Here is a 22,833-nt window from a genome sequence, read left to right as displayed (position 1 = left end):
AGCCCTGTTCCTCACATACCCCTTCAAAGTGCCCATTTGTCGTTCGATTGGGTACATCCATCCATATTGGATAGGACCTCTTAGGAGTGCTTCATCAGGAAGGTGGACAGCTAAGTGGACCATCACATCAAAAAAAGCAGGATGAAATATTTTCTCTAACTTGCAAAGTATCACAGGGATTTCTGCTTTTAGACGTTTCAATCTATCAACCTTTAGTTTCCTTCTGCAAAGCTCCTAGAAAAATTTACCCAACTCTGCAACTGCTACATATATGTCCTCGTGCACTAGTCCCTGGAGACCAATAGCTAAAATTCTTTGAAGAAGGATGTGGCAATCATGGGTTTTGAGGCCCTACACCTTGGAACCATCTGAACTAATGCATCTTGTCAGGTTGGAAGCATATCTATATGGAAACCGAATACTTTTTAGAAATACACAAAATGCAACCCTTTCTTCTTTTTCCATGGAATACCATGCTGTTGGCATGGAAACTGAATTGTCTTCATCTTCTTCTAAATGCAAATCAGGACGTATGCCCATATCCTGCTAATCAAGTCTCGCATTAACTGTATCCTTATTCTTCTCAAGACAGAGTATTATGCCTAGAAGGGCATCACATATATTCTTCTCTATATGCATCACATCAAGATTATGTGGTAGCTTCAAGTATTTCCAATAAGGAAGGTCCCATAGAGCGGACCTTCGGCTAAACAATTTTGGCTCCTTGTCCTTCTATCCTCGCTTCCTTTTCTTGGTACCATCAGCCTTACCAGGAGTAACATCTTTTAATTTCTCTAGACACTATGATGTCTCATGCATACTCAACTTTCCTAGCTCACCCCGGTTCTCTCGGTGTCCATCAAAGGCCAAGCTTCTTCTCTACTTGTGGGTATTATCAAGATAGCGACGGTGTCCAATGTAACATATCTTCTTCCTAAGACTCTTGATAATGGGTCTTTGTTGCAATAGATACATGCATAGTAACCTTTAGTGATTCGCCCTAACAATACACCCAAAGCTGGATAATCATGGATGCACCATAGTACTGCAGCACAAAGGTCAAACTTCCCACCAGTGAATGCATCATATGTACTAACTCCCTCCTAGAGTTTTAACAATTCCTCAATGAGAGGCTATAAGAATATGTCAAAGTCCTTGCCTAGAGACTTTAGTCCTGGGATGAGCAATGCCATTGTGCAGTTGGATGCAGCGGTGCATGACCATGGAGGTAGATTGTATACCTTTACAAGTACAGGTCACATGCTATAAGTTGTGTTCATGTTTCTAAATGGATTAAACCCATCTGTTGCTAAACCAAGCCTTAGGTTTCTGGCATCTCTAGCAAAGCTTGGAAACACAGCATCAAAATCTTTCCAGGCTAAGCCATCAGCTGGATGGGTCATTTCATTCTCCACAGCAACCCTTTTATCCTTGTGCCACCGGGTCTCCTCCGATGTTGCTTTGTTTGCAAACATCCTCTTCAGCCTTGGTATAAGAGGAAAATATCTCAAAATCTTTTTAGGAATCCATTTGGCAGCATCTCCATCTACCCACCTAGATTCCTTGCATTTTGGGCAGATGTCATGTTTTTCAAGTCCTTTGCGAAACAACACACATTTATTGTCATAGACATCGATTAACTCATATCCAAGGCCCAACTCTTTGAGATACTTCTTTGCTTTGTCATATGAATCTGGAAGACAACAATTAGGGAATGACCCTGATAATAACTTCAAAAATGCACTGAATGCTGTGTTGCTGACCCTGTAGTATGACTTGATATGTAGCAATCTTACTAGAAAAGAGAACCTAGACTAAACTGAACCCGGGCAAAGAGCATGTTTTGCATCTTCAAGAACTTTCACAAACATAGGTTGTTCTCCATCTTGTTGTACAGCTGTGTACAAGTCTGCAATTATCTCTACCGAATCATGATCATCTTCATTGTCGGGCTCCTCCACATCTACCACATCACCTAGATAGGCAGGTACATTTTCATCCTCTCCAAATTCCACAATGTCAACATCAAAATCTTCTCCATGGTGTACCCACCGAGTATATGTAGCTGACCATCCATGGAGATAAACATGGTCATGCACATCTTTTAGACTCCGTGAAGACTGATTCAGACAATTGCGACATGGGCAACGTATAGCATCATTCGGACTGAATCTATCTCGAACAAAAGACATAAACTGATCAACACCTGCAGTGAAATCATCACTGAACCGAGTAGCACGAATCCATGTTCTATCCATCTTCTGAATGCAAAAAAATTAGGTCTAAGTAACTGAACAAAAGCCATGAACTGCTCTACCAATCCTTGTCTAAACATCTACTGCTCTACAAATTGCAAGCAATGGGAGGGGACAATACCTCTAAGTAGCTGAAGTAGCCACCCTAGCACGCCGCCGGTGCACACCGAAGCAGCTACGCTGCAGCAGGTGCCCGCCGGAGCAGCCCCTAAGCCGCCAGAGGAGCTGCCCGCCAGCGCATCTCGTACCAGCTAGGCTGCTAGAGCGGTTCGCCGGAGCTGTCCACCAGAGACGCTCGCCGTAGATGCTCGAGAGTCACGCCGCCGGTGGAGAACCTACTCTGCAGCAGGTGCCCACCGGAGCAGCCCGCTACACCGCTAGAGCAGTTGCTCGCTAGCGCATCCTGTACCAGCTAGGCTGCTAGAGCGGTTCACCGGAGCTGGCCGTCGGAGAGGCTCGCTGCCAACGGAGAACCTACTCCCGCCCTCTGCCGAATTTGGTTTGGGTTTGGATCTGGGGGGCAGCACGATTAGATTGGGTTTGAGTCATAGAACTGATTCAATAAACGAATAAGAAAAAAAATCATCTCTGAGCATGACCAAAGTCGTGTTCTGATGGTAAGGCAGCTTGACTCTGAGTGAAGGGTGCTGGGTTCGATTCCCAGGCACCGCACATTTTTTTAATATATGAATTATTCAAATAGATAATAAATTAATGTTCCCACTCTGTAACACGTCTGAATTCGTAGTGTGATGGTAAGCCATCTTGCTTGGGAAGTGCAGGTCCTAGGTTCGATTCCTAGGCACCGCACATTTTTTTAATTTCACTTTTATGACGAAAATTTCGGCTGACAGGTGGGACCTCAATGGTGAAACTACTGAGCTTCACTTCTATGACAAAGCTCACAACATTTCTATGACAATTTCTTCTACTTTGTCATAGTTGAACAAAGGGGTTGATGCCCAAACCGGTCATCCATGACGAATAATGAAATTTCGTCATTGATGAACCTTGTTCAGTGACCAAATTTGGGATCGTCGTACCCAAAACGTCATAGATGAAAGGATTTCTAGTAGTGACCATGAGAGGTGCAGCAAGGAAGTTAAAGCACCTCACTGAGATGCTGGTGAAAGTTTTGCGAGGTGTTGCCTCGTCCTTGCTCTCCTTGTCTGCGGCCTACTAGGTCATCAGGGTGCTCAATAGGAGAGCACCTTGATGATCACAGATCTTCTATTAGGCTCCAAACTCTACTATGGGTTATACCTGTACTCGATAGGGCTTTGTTATTGCACACTCAGTAGTCTTTGACAGGTCTTTGTTATTGTACAACTTGTGAAATGTAACTGAAGTTATCAATAAAATTTTTCCTTGTGAGGCTGTGATGCTTGTTACTGTGTCATTTATATATAGTTTTTGCCTTAAAAATAATTAATAACTGAATAACTGTGATGCTTGTTACTCTATTTTTTAAGTATCGTAGTATTTGCCTTGGCTACACAGACGTGAGATAAAGCACCTCACTAAGATGGTGTTGGGGTTCAAGTTTGCGAGGTGCTCCTTCTTCAAGATTGGGTGGTTTATATTCCATCTTATAGTTCTCACGGTTAAAAAGCATATCTGCATATCTCCTCCCACAAGAAAACGGAACTAAACAAGAAAGATACTAAGAACGAAGAGATTTATACGTCGATATAGTTACGGGTGCACACATAATAAGAAAACTAAAATGATAATAAATCAATGGGCGTGCATCATAATTAAGCAAATTCTCATTATCATAATAATTAACATAACATAATTAAGATAATTACATGTCTACTACTCATACTCCCTTTTTGTCAGCCACCTCCTTAGAGGCGGCCCTCAGGGTGCCTGACGGTTTGTCCAAGTTATTGGCGAGTAGGTGAAAAACATAGGCGTAATTGGGCACTTTCTCCTCTGCATCCAGCTGACGGTGCCCAGACCGAGCTCCGTTAGCACAACGTTCATCCTCCGGTAACTCTTCTGGAAGAGGCTAAGTGCCCATGTGTCGCCACATCCAAAGGGAATGAACGGATCTTCGTTGATGCCATCGGGCACGGCTTCATCCTCCGATTCTTCCGTCAATGCGCGCACGGATTCATCCTCCGATTCGTCCGTCCGTGTGCGTTTGGCTTCTAACACAGATTCCTCCTCCATCCGTGTGCGCTTGGCAGAAGGCTCGGCCATTGCGGTTGTTGTGCAAATGCAATTGGTATCTAAGGGTGTGAGAAGGAGGTGGTTTGGATCCAAAAGCGTAGGGGACCGTACTTTGCGCTAAATAATAGACTAGTGGTTCGTCACTTCGTTTCCCCCAGACTCTTGCGGGGTTGGACTGAATTCGTGCGGGGTTTGCTGGCCCAACTCGGCTTTACCAGTAGCTTCTTGCGGGCTGCGGGAAAGGTCCATTTTCTCTCTCTTCTACAGCAGACGCTTCGCGACGGCCGCGCCGCTCCTGCTCTGCTTCTGCTTGCGTTTCCCCCGTTCCTTTCCTCGTGTGCGGCACGCCAAGCCAGCCAGCGATCCTTCCAGAATGCTCCTCCGCTGCGGCCGCCGCGCCGCGCTCCTCCTCGCCGCAGCCGCAGCCGCAGCCATCTCGCGCGGCCGCGACCCCGACACGGCCGTCTACGCCTCGGCCTCCCCGCCGCAGGCGCTCCGCCAGGCCCTCCCCGCCGCCGCCGAGGGGCTCCGCTCCGGCACCCGCCTCTTCTCCCCGTGGTTGCTCCCGTCTCCGTACCAAGGTCCGTTTTCACCTCTTATTCTTCTTCTTCTTCAGTCTGGGCCGTCGGGGAGACGGTCTTTTGCCGCGTGGCGGAGTAGAGACTCGAGAGTGGTTGCCCGTCCAAGGGGTTTTGGGTTCGGGGATTTTGGAATGTCACTCGATTGGGCCTGAGTCTGCGTCTCGGCTAGACCTCCGTCTGATTGTCTGGGATGGTGTGGTGAGTGTCTGGATTCAGGTAGACCATACTGCGTACGGCACTATGCGCGTTGGCGGGTCTTGTTAGTTCAATTCAGTAGAGGGACCTGAGGTTGGACTCTGAGCTTTTCAGCCGTACTGAACTACTGATAGTCAGTGGACCAATGTATGTCGAGACGAACACGCTTTGTAATGTACAAGGGCATGTCATGAAAAGTTGCATGTGTTGGATCATGTAGATAGGTGGCAATTTCTAAATATCATATCATCAGCCTGCTTGCAGGGTCTTAGCTTGAGTCCGGGCAATAATCCTTTTCAAAATATGATAAACTTTTGAGTTACCTATGTGCATCATAGTTACAGTTGACAGTTAAGGATGGTCAAAACTGACGAAGATATGATCGGGAATGTTTGTAGTTAGAACCTTTAATATGTCCTTAATTATTAACTCTGATGAGACCGAAGTGCATTTTTGCTTTACCTGAAACTGCAGTTGCCTTGTTAGTTGTTATCTTCGTCTTGGTAAGATAGATCTCTGTGTTGAAGATCTTACTGTGTCCAAATGTGTTTCTAGGGTTCCCTATACTAAATACCTTCGCGTCTGCATTGGTTTCACCTGATGACCACAGAGACCAAGGTTCTGACGGAAGCTCAGGTGATTCAAGATGCTGACCAGGGTGTCTAGGCAGGAATTCGATTGCCAAGGCGGCATCTGCAGTTGGTCCTGCTGTTGTAAACATTTCTTCTATGCATGGTGAGAACATTCTCGTCTACTGGAAAACTGTCAAATTCCTCACCAGTGTTGTAGCTGTGTGCACTGAACTTTTCAAATCACCTTTTTTGTAGATATGCATGGATGGGTGCAAGAGCAGAGCATCGGATCTGGAACTATAATAGATCCAGATGGGACAATATTCACATGTGCGCATGTTGTTGCAGATTTCCAAAGCACAAAAGCAATTGTGAGGAGAAAGGTTGCTAACTTGGCACTATCTTATCCTTACATGCTGACTGTGTAAATACCGTCAACCGCTTATCATTGGTCATGTGGACAATGTGAAGCGTGCATTTGGATTGTTGTTTGAAGAACCATTTGTGTCAATTTGGTAGCTCATTCTTTGCTAAATTTCAGACACTAGTTCTGATTTCTGAAGGGTTGATTTAACTCCATATAAGTAAGTTTTGATGCTTTTGTATTTATCCTTGGAGAGAAGAGTTTGGCAGTAGTGGATGCTAATATTCTGTATTTTGTACCTAGTTAGGACAGTTTTGGTCTTGATTTGTTTCAAAATTGTCTCTTAATTTTGTAATTGAGTTAACTTAATGTCCTTAATCCTTTTACCTTTCTTTTAAGCTGAGATTGACCAACAATAGTTTATCTACTAAGTACTAGGGTTAATGTTCTAAACTTAGTGACCCAATGCTCCAAGCTACAGCAGCATGGATAATTACAACACTTGCTACATAGTATGATATGTATCTGTGCTTACTGCTTGAAATCACTGATTATGATTTCATTGAGGTTATTATTTTTTACACTCAACTGTTTCCTTCATCATCTTTCTCTTAGAAGGTTGAATGTTGTTACAGGTTAGTGTGACTTTACAAGATGGTCGTGAATTTGAAGGTGTTGTCCTTAATGCTGACCGCCTGTCTGGCATTGCCGTTGTGAAGATTAAATCTATGACCCCTTTACCGGCTGCCAGGCTTGGATAGTCATCTCGACTTCAGCCAGGTGATTGGGTTGTTGCTCTGGGCTGTCCACTTTCTCTTCAGAACACAGTTACCGCTGGTATTGTCAGGTTAAGACCTAATCATTTTTATTCAATTTACTCTCACGAGTTATCATTAATACTAGTAGTTTCATGAAAAATTGCATGCATACATTTTTTTTTGTTGACTAAAATTGTCTACGTTGACTTTTGTTTTTCTTTGTTGTAGCTGTGTTGACCGGAAAAGCAGTGATCTGGGTCTTGGAGGATTACGAAGGGAGTATCTGCAAACAGATTGCGCTATTAATAAGGCAAGACCGTTGGTTTTGTGTTGCTAACATGTGAAATTAGTGTGCAAGTATCTTGCATTTGCTATGAGTTTACTAGTTCTTCTTGAATGTTTTGGCCATGTAACTATGCCTCATCAGTTGTCACCTCACCTCATCATGTCCCGACAAAATGCAGAAGATTATGTAGATTCTGGTCAAAATAAACATTAAAATGTCAGTGTAGCATGCCTTTTACTTGCAATGCATATACACATTGTTTATGATTCTCAATTTTGTTGGATTCTGTTTTCCTTCTCAGTATCTGTTGAATAAACTATTTTGACACATTTGTATGCTGCAGGGAAATTCTGGAGGCCCTCTTGTGAACCTTGATGGTGAGATTATTGGAGTTAATGTGATGAAAGTTTGGAATGCTGATGGTTTGAGCTTTGCAGTACCAATTGACTCTGTCATTAAAATAGTAGAGAACTTTAAGAAAAATGGGTATGCCTTACTCTTACGCATAGCATAATACTGCTTGCATTTTATTATATCATGGTACCGCCGTCTTTTAGCTTTCTCTTTGTAATTTCTTTCTATAGTTTTGTATGATTTGTGCTCTTGGATTGAGCTAGTGATTGGAAGTTCAAAACATGTAATAAAGTACTTGTGTGAATAAAATGAAACAATGAAAAATGCAATACCATTAGTGTTTCCAAGCTTCATTTTATCTGATAAAAGGATAATAGTACTTCATTAATGCAATGATACGCAGCTCTCCTGCGTATTCGAGAAAAAAAAATAGTACTTCATTAGATCCTTCAATCATAAATATATGTACATCTAGGTTTGTACCAAGTAAATTTTTTTATTAAAAATTTGTGATCAACATATAAAATTTTATACAAATTGAGGGTGGATCAGAATTAAGGGGGGGCTATGTTTTAAAAGGTGATACTGTAGCAGTTGCATTGGTAGGCAGGCATGACTTCCCATCGCCTGCTTGTTTCTCCTGCGGTCATTCATAGCTAAAGTAGCATGCAGCTACCACTTCACATGTCCTGTCTTTTCTCATCCCTGCCTTTCCTTCTTGCACTAAATCAGTGTCAGTTTAATAACTTCAGAGATTCGTAAGCTTGTGACTCTTCTTTTGTCAGAGGCAAGGGGGGGCCAGCGCCCAGTTTCGCCTCTATTCTATGAGGCTCCGCCAGTGGACTACTCAAGATTGACTATGTTAGATCCATTATAAAAATCCTTTCATAATCTATAACTATTTCCATTATGATAGTATATTTTTATAGATATTGCTAGTCAAAGTGTCACACTGAAGGCCATATCAATGTCCTAATGGAAACTTATGTTTGTAACTGGAGAAAGCAAGTTATCTGTGGGAGTAAGACTGTGTGTACCAACCTTTTTGAGTAGATTTATTTTGGACGACTTATACTATTCATGTTTGTTTACCTGCATGTCTGGGAGCCGCTTATGCTTGTTTCCAATATACAATGCAGGAGAGTTGTAAGGCCATGGCTTGGTTTAAAGATGCTTGACCTGAATCCCATGATCATTGCACAGCTCAAAGAAAAATCAAGTACTTTTCCAGATGTAAGAAAAGGGGTGCTTGTTCCTATGGTAAGCTATTATTAATTCCGCTTACGAAATAACACACCTTGTACTGTGTGATATAAGCTACTGTGCTCGCTGTGTGAGTTATGAATATATGTTTGGCACACTTCACTTTTGTCATACTGATTCTGATAATACCTTCTCAATGATGGGTCTGCTGACAGTATGTGGGTTCTCAATCAGGTTACACCAGCATCTCCAGCTGAACAAGCAGGATTTCGTCCTGGGGATGTGGTTGTTGAATTTGGTGGCAAACCAGTTGAGAGCATCAAAGAGGTAACTAAAAAGATAACTACTAGTGATGTGTGGTACATGATGGTTTTAGTTGTTGGTTTGAAGTTGTATCGTGGTTTTTTGGGCCGGTTTCCATTAAAAAAAATGGGCCGGCACTTACCTTTGTTTTTTCTTCGTCTAATAAAATCCACGGCCGTTTCAAAAAAAATGTGTGCCATACGATTTAATATACTTGCAGGATTCCTTTTCTTTTCCCTGAAAGTAGTTATCATATTAAGTTGTAATATCTTATTTGAATTTTGACATGAAAAAGCACCTGGTTAGAGCCAATTGCTAGTAGTGGTACATTTGTTTTTCCTTCCAATATTCCTTTTCTTTCAAACCCACAACTCAAGAGGAAGATTATATTCTTTTTCTTTATTTGTACAAACACAATAATAAAGTGTTCGCTGCAGATCATTGATATCATGGGGGACAAGGTCGGAGTACCATTTAAAGTTCTTGTTAAAAGAGCGAACAATGTGACAGTGACCTTAACTGTGATACCAGAGGAGGCAGATGCTAGCAGATGACCTAAACTAATCTGCTGGGAAGCTGAGCTAAATCCTAAGGGGAGGATTCTCCATTGTAACTCCAATTTTCTTAAGATAATACTTTCTGTTGAGTTCTGTATGTAGCCAGAGGATGATAGGTGACAGGACCACCCAAGGAAAGGAACGAAAATATATAGGAAATATATATTAGCGCCATGCTCAGTCATGGTACTTGTTGGTTTTTGTTTTCTGTAGCATGTATTTACAATCAATAGCAGTAGGTTTTCATTTTATTTCTTTGAATTGAATAACGATGCCTGTTCAAGAATACCAATTCCTTGATTTTTCTTAAAGAATGTCACTATGTTTTGTCATTCTATGCAGTACTATGCTTAGATGCTGATACCTGGACGCCAGTTAATTTCATTCATATCATAGCTTCCTTACCTGTGCAATCTGCATAGTAAAGTGACCGAACAGCAAACTAGCTAGATAAGATCGCAATTCCATTTCCAAACTGTAATTTTCAACCCACTGTCTATGATGTGAAGATTTTGTGGAATCTATTAGGTCAGGAAATCGTGCACTCGACACTACAAAAGACTTTCAACGGCCAAATGATCAGCGTGTATGACTGTTTGGGAGCAATGTTGTACGGAGTGCGTGTGCTCGTTGGTCTGCTGGGATTTTCAGGTCGATCATTGCTGATTTGCTGTGTGTGTGGGCACACACTACTACGGATCCGCTGTCTTGTGCAGCACCCAGAACCCTAGGTCCATCTCCATTGGTTGTTGGATGACACGTCCCTCTCGTGCCTCATCATTGGGGGTGGGGGGGGGGGGGGGGGGGGGGGGGGGGGGGGTGCGGCTCTGGTAGACGTACACTTTTGTCTACCTGTATGGTGTACCAACAGCTGATCAGTTCGCGTCTCGTCTCGCAGGGAATCTTTTCCGTACTTAAATACACGGTATTGAAAATAATGTGCTGTTTTTTGTGCTAATAATGCAGCGCTATTGGTGGACTTGTTGCGTAGTTTTTGTGTAGAGTTGTGGGCCTGTGATGTGTGCTGTACACGTACACGAAAGATCTGTGCAGTGCAGAGTCAGAAAGTTTATGTGTGTGGGGGTGGGGCTTGATGAAAGAATAATGGGTGTATGGTGTCATGCTACTAAAACGTCTAAATCAAGCAAATTGAAAAGAGAGATACTGTAGTTGAGCTCTGTGACATGTAGGGCCGCGTTTAGTTCCGGCCAAAGTTGGCGCCGCCGGAAATCAAGATGCACTGTAGCACAGTGTAGCATTTCGTTTGTATTTGGTAATAATTGTCCAAACATTGACTAATTAGGCTCAAAACGTTCGTCTCGCAAAGTACAATCAAATTATGTAATTAGTTTTTTATTTCGTCTACATTTAGTACTTCATGCATGTACCGCAAATTTGATGTAACAGGGAATCTCTTTTTTGCATAGTGCCAAATTCAGAAAATTGGGGGAACTAAACATGCTCTAGGTGTATGATTGGCAGCAATCATGGAGAGAAGATACTCTCTGTTTTTTTTCCTTCTGTTTGAATACTCATTCATCCTTGTGACTGAGGCGAAGTGACACCGGCGTTTTTCTTTTTATTTACAAGTTTCTCCTTTTGATGAAAAAGGAACTTATTTCGAGAGCTAGGAACAAGGGATTTTTAGGCTGTTCGGAAGGGCAAATTTTGATTGCATCTGTTTTTACGTAGTACTAGACAGCAACAGAGGGAACAATCAAAATTCTCTTCTTCTTTTTTATAAAGGCGGCACCGTTGGGAGTTGGGGCCCACGTGTGCGGGAGCTAGGAAAGCGAGGTGGTTCGCGTATCAACAAGGGGGCCACCAGGCCACACCGCCTGCTTTTTGGGGGCGGAACGGAACCATCTGCCGCGGCGCCGGCGGCCGGCCAAGTGTGCGGTGTGTCCGAGTCCGGCGAGGACGACGAGAGCATCTCTCTCTCTCCCTTTTTCCACGTAACTAGATCCAGGGGAAGGAACAGGAACACGGCGGCGGCGGCCACGGGAAAGGCCAGGCCAGGGGGCGGCGGAGGAGCACAAGGAATGGGACTCAGGGTGCGGTGGGGCTGGGCTGGGGCCTCGGGGTGAAGAGCGATGGCGACGCAGACGACGGACGGCCGGCCGCTGAGACCGCGGTGCCGGTGCGGGAGCAGAATCTAGCATCGCACGTCACGCCACCTACGCTACGCAAACACCACCTGCACCTGATTCTCTCCTTCCCCCTCTCTCTCTCTCTCCTCTCCGCTTATATTTTCTTTAATTCTTCTTTTTGTTCTTTTCTCTTCTTTCCGTGCCTCCTCACTCCCGTCTTCATTTCGCTTCTTCTATGCTTTTCTTCCTCTTTATTTTTCCTTTTGTGTTTATTTTTATTTTGCATGGAGTTTGAGGGGAACGAGTTTTGCAGTGGAATACTGTACACATTTAAATTCTAAACAACGGTACAGGATTCTCAAAAACCTACGACCGCAGAAACACTTGCTAAGGACGACGACCGGAAAGCTCCTCTGAACAAATGTACGCTTGTGGTCGGTTCGAGCGGTCCGAATACGATTTTTTTATCTGTATCCGTGGCTCTGTGTCTGTGATGGATTTTTTTTTTGTGTATTCCCTCCCCTCCATGGCGGAAGCCGAACAGGATTCTCCCAACCGGCCAACCTTTCGGCTGAGCTGGATTAAAGCCGGCCGGTTATTTTCGGCTGATCGTTTTGACCGGTAGATAAACAGTGTTTCGTGAGGAGAAAGCGGCCGGCTCCGACCAGCCGAACGGGCCATCAAGCCTGTTCATAAATAAAAGAGACCGTACGAGAGTATTGAGTACCCTGCCACGTTTGCCAGGGGCGGCTTTAAATTGCGCCTTGGCATCCCGTGGCCGTGGGGCACAGGCAGGCGGGCCCCAAGCGACAGAATCACAGATCCGTCCGGGCTGCCGTTGCAAATTTCATGGCAAATTCGGGCCTGCAGATCCGCGCGTGGCGCACAGACCAAACAAACACTTCCGAATCCTCTGGCGCTGCCTGTGGTGTGCTGGTGTCTGGTCAGTGGTCACCCTCCCTCCTCCCCGTCCCGTGTTGGCACCCGTTTTTTTTTCTAAGGCCTATCACATCGAATTTTACGGCACATGCATGAATTATTAAATATATATGAAAAAAACTAATTGCACAGTTTGATTGGAAATCGCGAGACGAATGTTTTAAGACAAATTAGTCCATGATTAGCCATAAGTGCTACGGTATCTAACACGCGCTAATGATGGATTAATTAGGCTTAATAAATTCGTCTCGTAGTTTCCAGACGAGCTATGTAATTAGTTTTTTTTATTAGCATCCAAAAACCTCTTTCGACATTCCCAAAACATCCGATGTGGCATCAAAAATTTTCATTTCGCGAACTAAACACACCCAAACTTGCCGCCGCGTCGCTCCCGTCTTTATGATTTGGGGGAAAATACGCTTGCGTGTGGAAGCGCTCTTGCGAGAGACAAGTAGCAACTGTGCTGATAGTGAACGAAAGTGAGGAAATATTGGAAGCGTGGAACTGTTGTGTGTTTAGGGTGTTGGAGTTAATAATTTCCTTGGGGGAAAGCATCTTGTTTGATTGTTCATGGTGTACCAACTTTTTTCCTTTCATTCTTTCTTTCTTTTTTCCAGGATCATTTTGTACCTAATTTGCCATGGAGTCGCACACTTTTTTAAGTAAAAAAAAGGAGCAAATAGAAAGAATAAGTTGCATATACGATTCCATTTTTCACGGTACTTATGTTATACATACATACATTGACGAAACAAGTGTGAAGAAGTTGTAGACGATGGCAGCAGCTCTCAAGGAAGGGCGCAGTGTAATTATTGGGGTGGGGCCCGCGGGGAACCTAGAGAGAAGGCATGGCCCCACGTGGGAGAAGGACGTGTGTTTGGTGCTGCGTGTGATGGGATGCGACTCTCGCTCTCTCCAGCGCAATTGAGAGTGAAATAATAAAGCATGAAAACGCCTCCTCCCATTTGCACATAATCTAATAAATAAATAAATGAATAGATATTCCAAGTCCAGACCCATCCATCACTGCGTCCAAGTCCCATCGATGCTCCCCGAATTGCCGGAGAAACTGATGATGGACACACATCAAATCACCCGCTCGATCACTCACCGCCCCCGTACGTGTTATTATGCCATTCGAGCCACTGGCGACAATACTTTATGAGATTCGTATATTTAACCACGATATTAAAAGTGATGGATACCAGATTTGATGATTCGATGCCTGTTTTATTTCCTGAGAAAATGTTCCATAGATTTGTTAAGAATTATTGTTTAGTGATAAATTAGAGATTAATAAAGGGTGTCTTTTTACCGCTCTCTCTTTCACGTTTATAATCGCTCACGTGAACTCTATATATATAGAATAGTAGTTATATATATATATATATATATATATATATATATATATATATATATATATATATATATATATATATACACACTTCTGTTCATTGAAATAGAACGTACAATTATTTGCATCAATCGATCTCTCTCGTTCTCTGTTTTCTAACACGTTATCACGCACTTGCTCCTCCCTGAGTTTTGGCGACTTCCGAAACTCGATGGCTTCTGTCCATCGCAGTCCAGACGGAGAACCGAAGGCACGCCGGTCTCACCAGCGATGAGAACACCGACGACAATTCGAGGACAATTTTGTTCTTTCTTGACGGTGGAGGCCAATCTCGATCTCCTGATATGGCGAAGCACAGGAGTTACGTAGAAGAATTTTAATGCTGCCGGCACAACCTGTTCTTCAACGACGACGTCCACTGGTTTTGGGCTGGAAGAGAAGAAAAGATGTCGATGCTGGGCATCTTCGGCGGAGAAAAATGCATCTGGACACAAAGACTGTAAGCCCAGATCAAGTTTTCTTCAATTCTTCATGCTCTTACCTTGCATGGCATTGGACGACGGACGAGTTCCTAGGCCACCACGCTGGTTGCTGCGCGCCCCTCCGGCTCCCGCCCGCATGGCCTGTGGCGTTCGCGTGCCCTGCCTTGCGGCGGCGGAAGCGGAACCGCACGCGCGGCGCGGCTCCCACATGCTCGAGTGCTGCGGCCGTGGTGCGCTCGACCGGCAGTAGAGCCTTCACGCCCGGATGGCTGTGGGCTTCTCCCACGCGCACGCGCCCCTGAGTGCGCGGCCGGTGCCCTCCACGCCTGCAGTGGCGGCGGCCTCGCGCCTGCGGCCCGTGGCCAGTTGCCACCGGCGGCCGGTCCCGCGGCCAGGCCTGCGCAGCGGCTGGCGGTTGATATCCGACTGCGGCCACGAGCCCACGACCGCAGTGGCTGGCGGCCCCTCCCGCGCCCTCGGAGGCGGCCCTGCGCCTGCGCCTCGCGCGCGGCGGGCGGCGGCTCCTGCGCCTGCGGCTGGTGCCCCTGCACGGCGTCCTCGGCCCGGCGCTCATGGCCCTCACGCGGCTGCTCGCCCGACCACGGCAGTCGGCAGCGTTTGCCAACAGGCCGGCGGCGGCATCTACGCCCGTGAGGCCAACCGACGCGATTTTGGAAACCGTCCGTGCGTTTGTGGCTGTGGCCTATCGGAAGGGATAAGATTGTGCAGATTTGCACATAAACCCTTATATTTTATGTGACAACATAATAATAATTCTAATAGATTATTAGGGTATTCATGTTTCATGTTGGACCTCGTATACATTTCTGCAATATTAAATGCTCGATTTAGACCTCTGGTTTAAACAAATTATGATGCACAGTATTTACTTTGTGTAAATAACCAATTTTTGAGATATGTGTTCTTAGAAATTGCATCATAATATAATATATTGTAGTTATTTACTATGTTAATGTTGAGACATATTTTTTGTATTTATGGCCTTCTGATTTAGTCATAAACTCTAACAGTATCGGTATGGTAGAGTTTTTACTCCAATACATTATTTTGGTTTTAGACCAGAAAATTATATATGTCTAAGCATACATAGTTTGTCGATTTTGTTGTTTGGCAATTAATTTTGGTTGCAACAAAATCGGATCCTTTTAATTAATTGATAATTAAGGATAGATAATTTAGGCTCATATGTGCCTTATTTGAAAAAGCAAAATGGCAGCCAAACTATTTTTTTGCTAGTGAGGCTAACATAGGAAGCGGATTTTTGCTTTGATCATACGGGATTTTGCATAGTTATGCCACAAGCCCACTATAGCACTATGTGCTTAGTAATTTTCCTGTTTTAACAGTATCAGTACAATAGAGTTATTCCTATACTTTGTTGACTCGTTAATTTGGCAATTTTTTCATAAATTGCATTTTAACAACAATAGATCATCTTAATTAAATATTTCTTAATTAATGATGGATTATGCAAAATTATTATATTCATATCTTGCATATATGTGGGATCATAACACAAGTGATAGAGTCCTAGGCATTGGTTGCGTTTAATTCATCTTGAATTATTCGGCCCAGAGACCGTGTCTATGGCAGCGATTATTTGCCCATTATTGAAAGGTCTACATCATGTTTATTTTGAACTTGATGATTAGCTATATTGTGTTGTCCCAAATAAGTGTTTTGAAAATATAAGAATGGTACACTTTATGATGATTACCATCATTCATTATTAAAGGCTATACACAGGTGGTAGTCTTAGACATTGGCTGCGGTATATTCCTATGAATATATCAGCCCAGAGACCATGCCTATAGCAGCAAATTATTTGCCTACTGCTGAGAGATCTACTCTATGTTTCGGACATAGAGATTATCTACAATGTGTGTGCCAATATTAATAATGATTGTTCGTGAGGTCTACACATCTTATGATTACCTCTAATTGTTGGAAAGTTTACAGTTTTGTCGACTATCTTCAACAATCTAAAACAAAGTGACAATATATGGAACCCCCTAAATTTTTGCATTAGAGATTACATCACCATAGTGATTTTTAATTTACCTCAGGTGTAAATTAATTACATTAATGGTTCGTCACATGTTGTGAATATTGACTTCAGAGGAGTTTGATGAACTCGCTCTAGATGGCATCACTATCCCATATGAACAATGGACATTAACATTGGTTTTATCCCATGGACTAATAGAATAATTTAATAAACCTCAATTAGGGGTTGTTTGTTATAGATCAAAGGGAATTGTGCTTTACTGTAGTTAAGGTACTATACGTCCATAAAGATCATCAATAAGATTATCTTGTGGAAAAAAATGCACATTCTTAGTGGCTCACTTTTTAAGAGTTTTATAAACAATAAATAAACTCATATAGCTTGAGGCTAATCATGAGTGGATCATGTCTCTAGTTTTTCAACCTATTGAAGACTATGATCATATTGTTCATGCAATTTGCTTCCACTAGTAAAAGCAAAAGGCCTAATGTGCAATATGAGTGATGGCAATGTAAACCCAAGAATGACAAAAAGTAATGGCATATATGTGGTTGTGTTTAGCATAGCGCTAAACAATGTTGTACTCTTAAATTTGTAGTTGATCTATATCAACATTCTATAAGGGATAAAACAGGAGCTACAGAAATAAGATATGAAGGGTGTTTCAATCTTAAAATATGAAGCCACATAGGAGGTTGGTTGTTTATGCTGGAACTTATGGGATCACATAACAACACTTCTCCTTTTCTTGTAAAGGGAACATCACAGAGATGGACAACATGATCATCGAATATGCTTCGAATGATTTGTTTTGAGATTTGGGATAATCTCATCGTCCGTTGATATTATGTGATAATGTCCATTAAAGATGTTGTAATATTTGTGTTGTCAACGCATAACTATTGTGGGTATCATATTGATGTATTTGATACTCGGTAATATTTATGGATTTCTATATATTAGACGAGAATCTCATTAAACTCTTGTCATAAATAGATTGTATGGGAATCATTTCAATGTGGAATGATATGTGCCTAGTGGGCATTTGTACCACAGACTCTATAACTAGGGAAGCAAAATGTTCCTAGTTCTTATGACAAGAAGAGGGGATATTTTGGCCATCGCTGATGCGATGCAATGATTGTTTGGCCTATTTTGCCACTATCATTCTTCCTTAGATACTGAGTTAGCAATTGAGGATATTTAATTATGTCCCAATTCAACTCGCATCTTACTAAATTATAGAGATATCCAAATGGATTTTTGTATGTGAACACAAAAGGACAACATTGGATATGGCATATAAGTAATGAGATAAGTCTCATTTTGGTTGTATTATGCATACAACCATCCCCATACAACATGTTGCGTGTAAGATAATTTTTCACACTATTGATGCATTCTGGATTTGGAATGAACAACTTGGCCATCATACGGGATGAGGTGAAAATTATTGGCAATTCTTTTGGTCAAGATTTTCTCAAAGTGTGGATATGATAAGTGTCACAAGGGAAATAGATTTTAAGACCCTCTTATCTTAAAATCAGATTAAATGTCTTAGATTCCTTGATCATATTCAAGAGAATATGTATGGGTCTAATACAAAGATTGTATGGACAGTTTAGGCATTTCATGGTTGTAAAGATACATCTATAAGATGATTTAGAGTGTGTGAAAGTATCCACACTCAGCCATGCATTTGGTAAATAATGGCTCTTGTTGTGAGCTCATTATTCTGAACACTACTGGATTTTTGTACCTACAATGACGATTGTTTGGTGTAACAAGAATTTAGTTACATATCCGAAAGGATAAATGGAATCTATGAGTATGACATCAAGGTCATAGTAGGACCATTGTTAGTGAATTGCTATTTGCCAACTTCATGTTGGGGTCAGGTAGATTTACACACTCTTGATTTGAGATTATCTTCATATCCCCCATGTGCATTTAGTACGTAGGAATCCAAGAAGATTTTTTATTTGTGTAAGATTGAGTACGTTGTATACGTACCAATCTCACCACCACAGCATACATTGATGGGTACACACAGGAAACTGGGGATCAATATGATATTTTAATCTCCGTCGATTGTTAAGTATTTAGATCTCTTATGGAGGATTTATTTACAACCCATATGCTGGTTTTTTTACAATGAGCATTTTCAGGCATTAGGGGGAGATTTGATGTACCATACATAATGCCAGGAAATTATTTGGAATGCATAAGACATTTCAAGCTCAGGATCACGTACTAAATGTTGAGTTCAAAGAATTATTGATTTGCATAATATTACAAATAAACTGCCAAATGCATTTACTGATTACTAAGGTGTCTTATAAACTTTTTAATCCGTTGCAAGTATATGCCAGAAAGAGTGGTGTGAAAGTACAATCAAGCCCTAATTATGGGTTTTGGTGATAATGACCATACAATTAGAGAACTAATGAGATTTATCGAGATGACAAGCAGGAAATTTATATTTGAGGATGCTACACGAAATGGAGAAGCCCCCAATTACAAATGTTGATGGCTTCAAACTCAAAGGAGATTTAAATTCTTTTATATTTTGAATTTGAGTATAGGAAAAAGCCATTCTATTAAGGGGTACTTAATGCTTAAGCTAACATGTGCTACCAAGTGCTCAAACATACACATGCATCCTCAGATTCACAGCTAAGATAGCCTAAACTTCACTCTTACCCTTGTTGTCTTGACTGGTGCGGCACTGTCGCACTTGAAGTGAGGCACTGCCGCACTTAAGCCGTGGCACTACCGCAACTTAAGTGACCGTTGGGGCTGAGGGGGTATTTATACTCATCCTCTTCCTCCCCAATGGTTATCTTCTTCCTTCTGCTTATTCTAGCTCGTCCAAAACAGAAAAGGAGCTATCTCTCTCCCTCCATTAGTGACCTTGAGCCCTCAAGCAAATCCATTGATTTTTCCATCAATCCTTGAGAGAAAAGGGTCCAAAACTAGATTAGAGAGCAGCTCCATTGATTTCTCAACTCAAAAGAGCACTTGGTTCACATTTTGGCCGGCGGTTGTGTTTATTACTCTTGGAGCTTGGCTCCTAGCTGGCTAGAGCGTCGCCCGTGGAGCTTGCCAACTTGTGTGGCAGCCTAGGGAGGTTTGTAACCATCTCTTTAAGCTAGTAAACTCACTCCTCATCTCAAGAGTTAAGTCTCTTGACTTGAGAATGAGGAAGGATTGGAAAGCCCTAAGCCTTAGTGGCTAACCTCAACAACGTGGACGTAGGCAAGCCTTAGTGGCGAGCCGAACCATAGGATAAATCATTGTGTCTCTTGTGCTTAATTTACATTACTTACATGTCATATTGTTGTTGAGGTGATTTTTAGGGTTTCTAGTCGATCTACTTGTGTGGTGTTCCTACTACTTCTAGCTCTCGATCTATGACTATCATACCTATAGTAAGCTGAGAAATTTTTCTGATATAAGTTTCCATTCACTGATTTTGAACTGTGACTCGAAGTTGTCTATAGGTGCGGCAGTGCCGCTGTTCTGGCCCGGCAGTACTGCCCGTCAGAGCGGCAATGCTGCAGGGTGAATTGATAAAAGTTTGAGTGTTTGTTTTGATAGGCCTATTCACCCCCTAGGCCAACTAGAGATCCTATAAGCGGTATCAGAGCAAGGTTATCTCATATACGCTTCACCGCGTGAGTTATGGAGCCGGAAGGAGGAGTTAGTGGCTTGAAGTTAGTGGATGTCGACACGGATAGCAGCAAGCTGAGTGCATCGACAGCAAGCAACACCACACTACCACATCTTGAGGCTACCGATGCCAAAATAGCTCTCAATGATAATGAGAGAAGAAGAAAGGAGGCAAGAAAACTAAAAAGAGAAGCAAGAGAGAAGAAGAAGGAGGAGCGGTTAGAGGAGAAGAAGCAAAGGAAAGAAGAAACAAGGGTCAAGAGAGAAGCAAGAAAAAAGAAGAAGAGAAGCTGGGAAGAAGAAGGAAGAAGAAGAGAAGGCAACAAGTACATCATCAAGCATATCAAGTAGTTCTGAAGATGGAGATGATGAGTCATACCAAGTGTCGAAGGGGAACAAAAAGAAGAAAGGAAAGGACAAGGCCAATAACAATAAATATGCCGCCGTATCCTTTAACTACTCTTCTATTCCTATGACTAACTATGATCAGAGGTCTTTCATCAATGTGCCCGCGGGACTACCTTTATCAAGTGGAAGCACTTGATGAGAGCCTATCTTATAGGTCTTTACCCCAGCATTTGGGATATTGTTTGCAATGGATTTAAGTCTTCGGTTGATCCCAAGAACCCAACACTAGAAGAGATGAGAATCATTCACCTCAATGGTCAAGCCACAAGTGTGTTGCTTATTGCCTTGGATGGTGATAAGTACAATAGAGTGATTAGAGTTGATGTTGCCAAGCAAATATGTGACACTTTGCACCTAGCACATGAAGGAGTTGATAAAGTGAGAAAGGTAAGGATTGATTTGTTGATGTCAAAGCTCAATCGGTTTGTAATCTTGGATGGAGAGGGGCCACAAGAGATGTTTGATAGGTTGATGACAATGGTGGGCAAGATTAGTGGCTATGGTTGTGATGAGATAGATGATCACAAAGTTGTCAAGATTATGTTGGAAGCTTATTCACCTAGAAATGAGACCATAGTCACTCTAATTATTGATAAGAAGAAGTTTGAGTACTTCACACTAAATGATATACTTGGGAGGATCTTGACCTTTGACATGCAAAGAGAAGAAGCAAATGAGAGGAAGAAACTTGGAGAATTGCAAGCAAAACTAGAGGGCATCAAGATCAAAGATGTAGCTCTCAAAGCCAACAAATCAAGCAAGCAAGGCTCTACAAGCAAGTCCAAGACCAACCAACAAGCTTCAACTAGCAAGCCCAAAGCAAGCAAGCAAGTTCAAGAAAGAGTAGAGACCACATCATCTTCAAGTGAAAGTGAAAATAATGATGATCAATATGAGAAGATTGATGATGTTGCTCTCTTTATGAAGAGATTTCACAAGGGGCTAAAGAAGCAAGGCTACAAGGTAGTGAAGAGAAACTTTTCAAACAAGAAAAAGAGGACATGCTACAATTATGGTAGCACCGATCACTTCATTGCCAAGTGTGCATATGAGATCAAGGACAACAAATACAAGAAAGAGGACAAGGCCGACCGGAGGAAGAGCAAAAAGAACATGGGAGAGGCTCACATTGGGCATGAATGGGACTCAACTAAAGAGAGCACAAGTAAAAAGGATGAGAAGATTTCAACCGTTGCCATTCACAAGTCATCCCCTACACCAAGGCTCTTCAACAATATGTCCGATGATGATTACTACTCCCCTCACATTTGTGTAACACCCTCGGTGTTACACTGTAAATCATTTACTAAAACATGTCATGAGCATCATGTTTATGTGTTAATGCAAGTGATAAAGTATGTAGATCAATTTCTATAACTCGAAACGATCAACTAAAATGCAGAGCGAAAGTTGATTTGATAGTCATGTTATATCACTTAGGGTTTAAAACCAATTTTTATTAAGAAAAATGCTATAGAACATGTGTGTCATACTTAAATAAAGTTTGAAGTACAAACTTTGTAGATGACAGTGAAATACTTGCGGTCGAAAAATGATATTACTAGCTAATATTTCCACTAGCTTAGAAATCGCAAATGGAAATCAAATTCAGCTCTAAAACTTAGAAATTTTCAAGTCTGCCGACCGCTAGACATTGCTATGTTTAGCAATTTATTATGAGAGATTGGGTTAACTATGTTTAGCAATTTATTGTGAGAGATTGGGTTTAAGGAGTAGGGTAGTATTATGGCTTGTTTTAGTAGCCTAATATACCCTCTAAGGTATAGCAAAAGTGGTTTGGGGATTGGATCAACGGTTTAGACATCTTGAACGCTTTAAAATCCATGCATAACATGAACTCAGGCTGTCTTCTTATGTTGGGCGCAGTCACCAGGCTGTCCTGCCCCGACGTTGTGGCCAGTTGCTGCTACCGCATCCTAGCCATGGTGGGCACGCCGCTAGTCGCCAACCGCGAGCCGCCGCGCCTGCCGCTCACATGCGCCTGGCCTTCCTGCCACCGTGCCGCGCTGCTGCCGCTGTCGTCGTGCCGCTTGGGCTTGGCCGAGGCTGGCCACAGCGAGCCACTAGCCCTATGCCCTACTGCTCTACCTCGCACTATCATTTGGGTGCCACCATGGCCGCGCTGCTTTGCCGGCACTACTCATGTAGCGATGCTACCGCTATCGTCACGTTCGCACTGATCCGCTGCACCTCTATGCTTTTGCTAGCCCTATGCATGTCGCCTCTGTCGCG

General features: G+C 42.6%; 1 protein-coding gene and 1 pseudogene across 1 annotated transcript; both read left to right on the top strand.

The window, feature by feature from the left end:
* The first annotated feature begins 4,681 nt into the window (after window positions 1-4,681).
* Window positions 4,682-9,920, top strand: LOC136484701 (putative protease Do-like 14; annotated as a pseudogene).
* LOC136488690 (uncharacterized) lies at window positions 4,807-5,862 on the top strand. The gene is made up of 2 exons (XM_066485532.1): window positions 4,807-5,014; window positions 5,765-5,862. Exons 1-2 carry the CDS (start codon window positions 4,807-4,809, stop codon window positions 5,860-5,862), a joined length of 306 nt encoding a protein of 101 aa, XP_066341629.1.
* Window positions 9,921-22,833: the final 12,913 nt, after the last annotated feature.

The sequence above is a fragment of the Miscanthus floridulus genome, chromosome 10 (assembly GCF_019320115.1).
Source record: "Miscanthus floridulus cultivar M001 chromosome 10, ASM1932011v1, whole genome shotgun sequence".
Classification (NCBI taxonomy): domain Eukaryota; kingdom Viridiplantae; phylum Streptophyta; class Magnoliopsida; order Poales; family Poaceae; genus Miscanthus; species Miscanthus floridulus.
This window is presented reverse-complemented; position numbering and strand designations above follow the sequence as displayed.

What these genes read in the sequence shown, in the direction of transcription:
- LOC136488690 (XM_066485532.1), top strand. Translation starts at nt 4,807, where the DNA reads ATGCTCCTCCGCTGCGGCCGCCGCGCCGCGCTCCTCCTCGCCGCAGCC. An exon ending in GCTCCCGTCTCCGTACCAAG is followed by an intron (nt 5,015 to 5,764) that starts GTCCGTTTTCAC and finishes ATGTGTTTCTAG; the next exon opens with GGTTCCCTATACTAAATACC.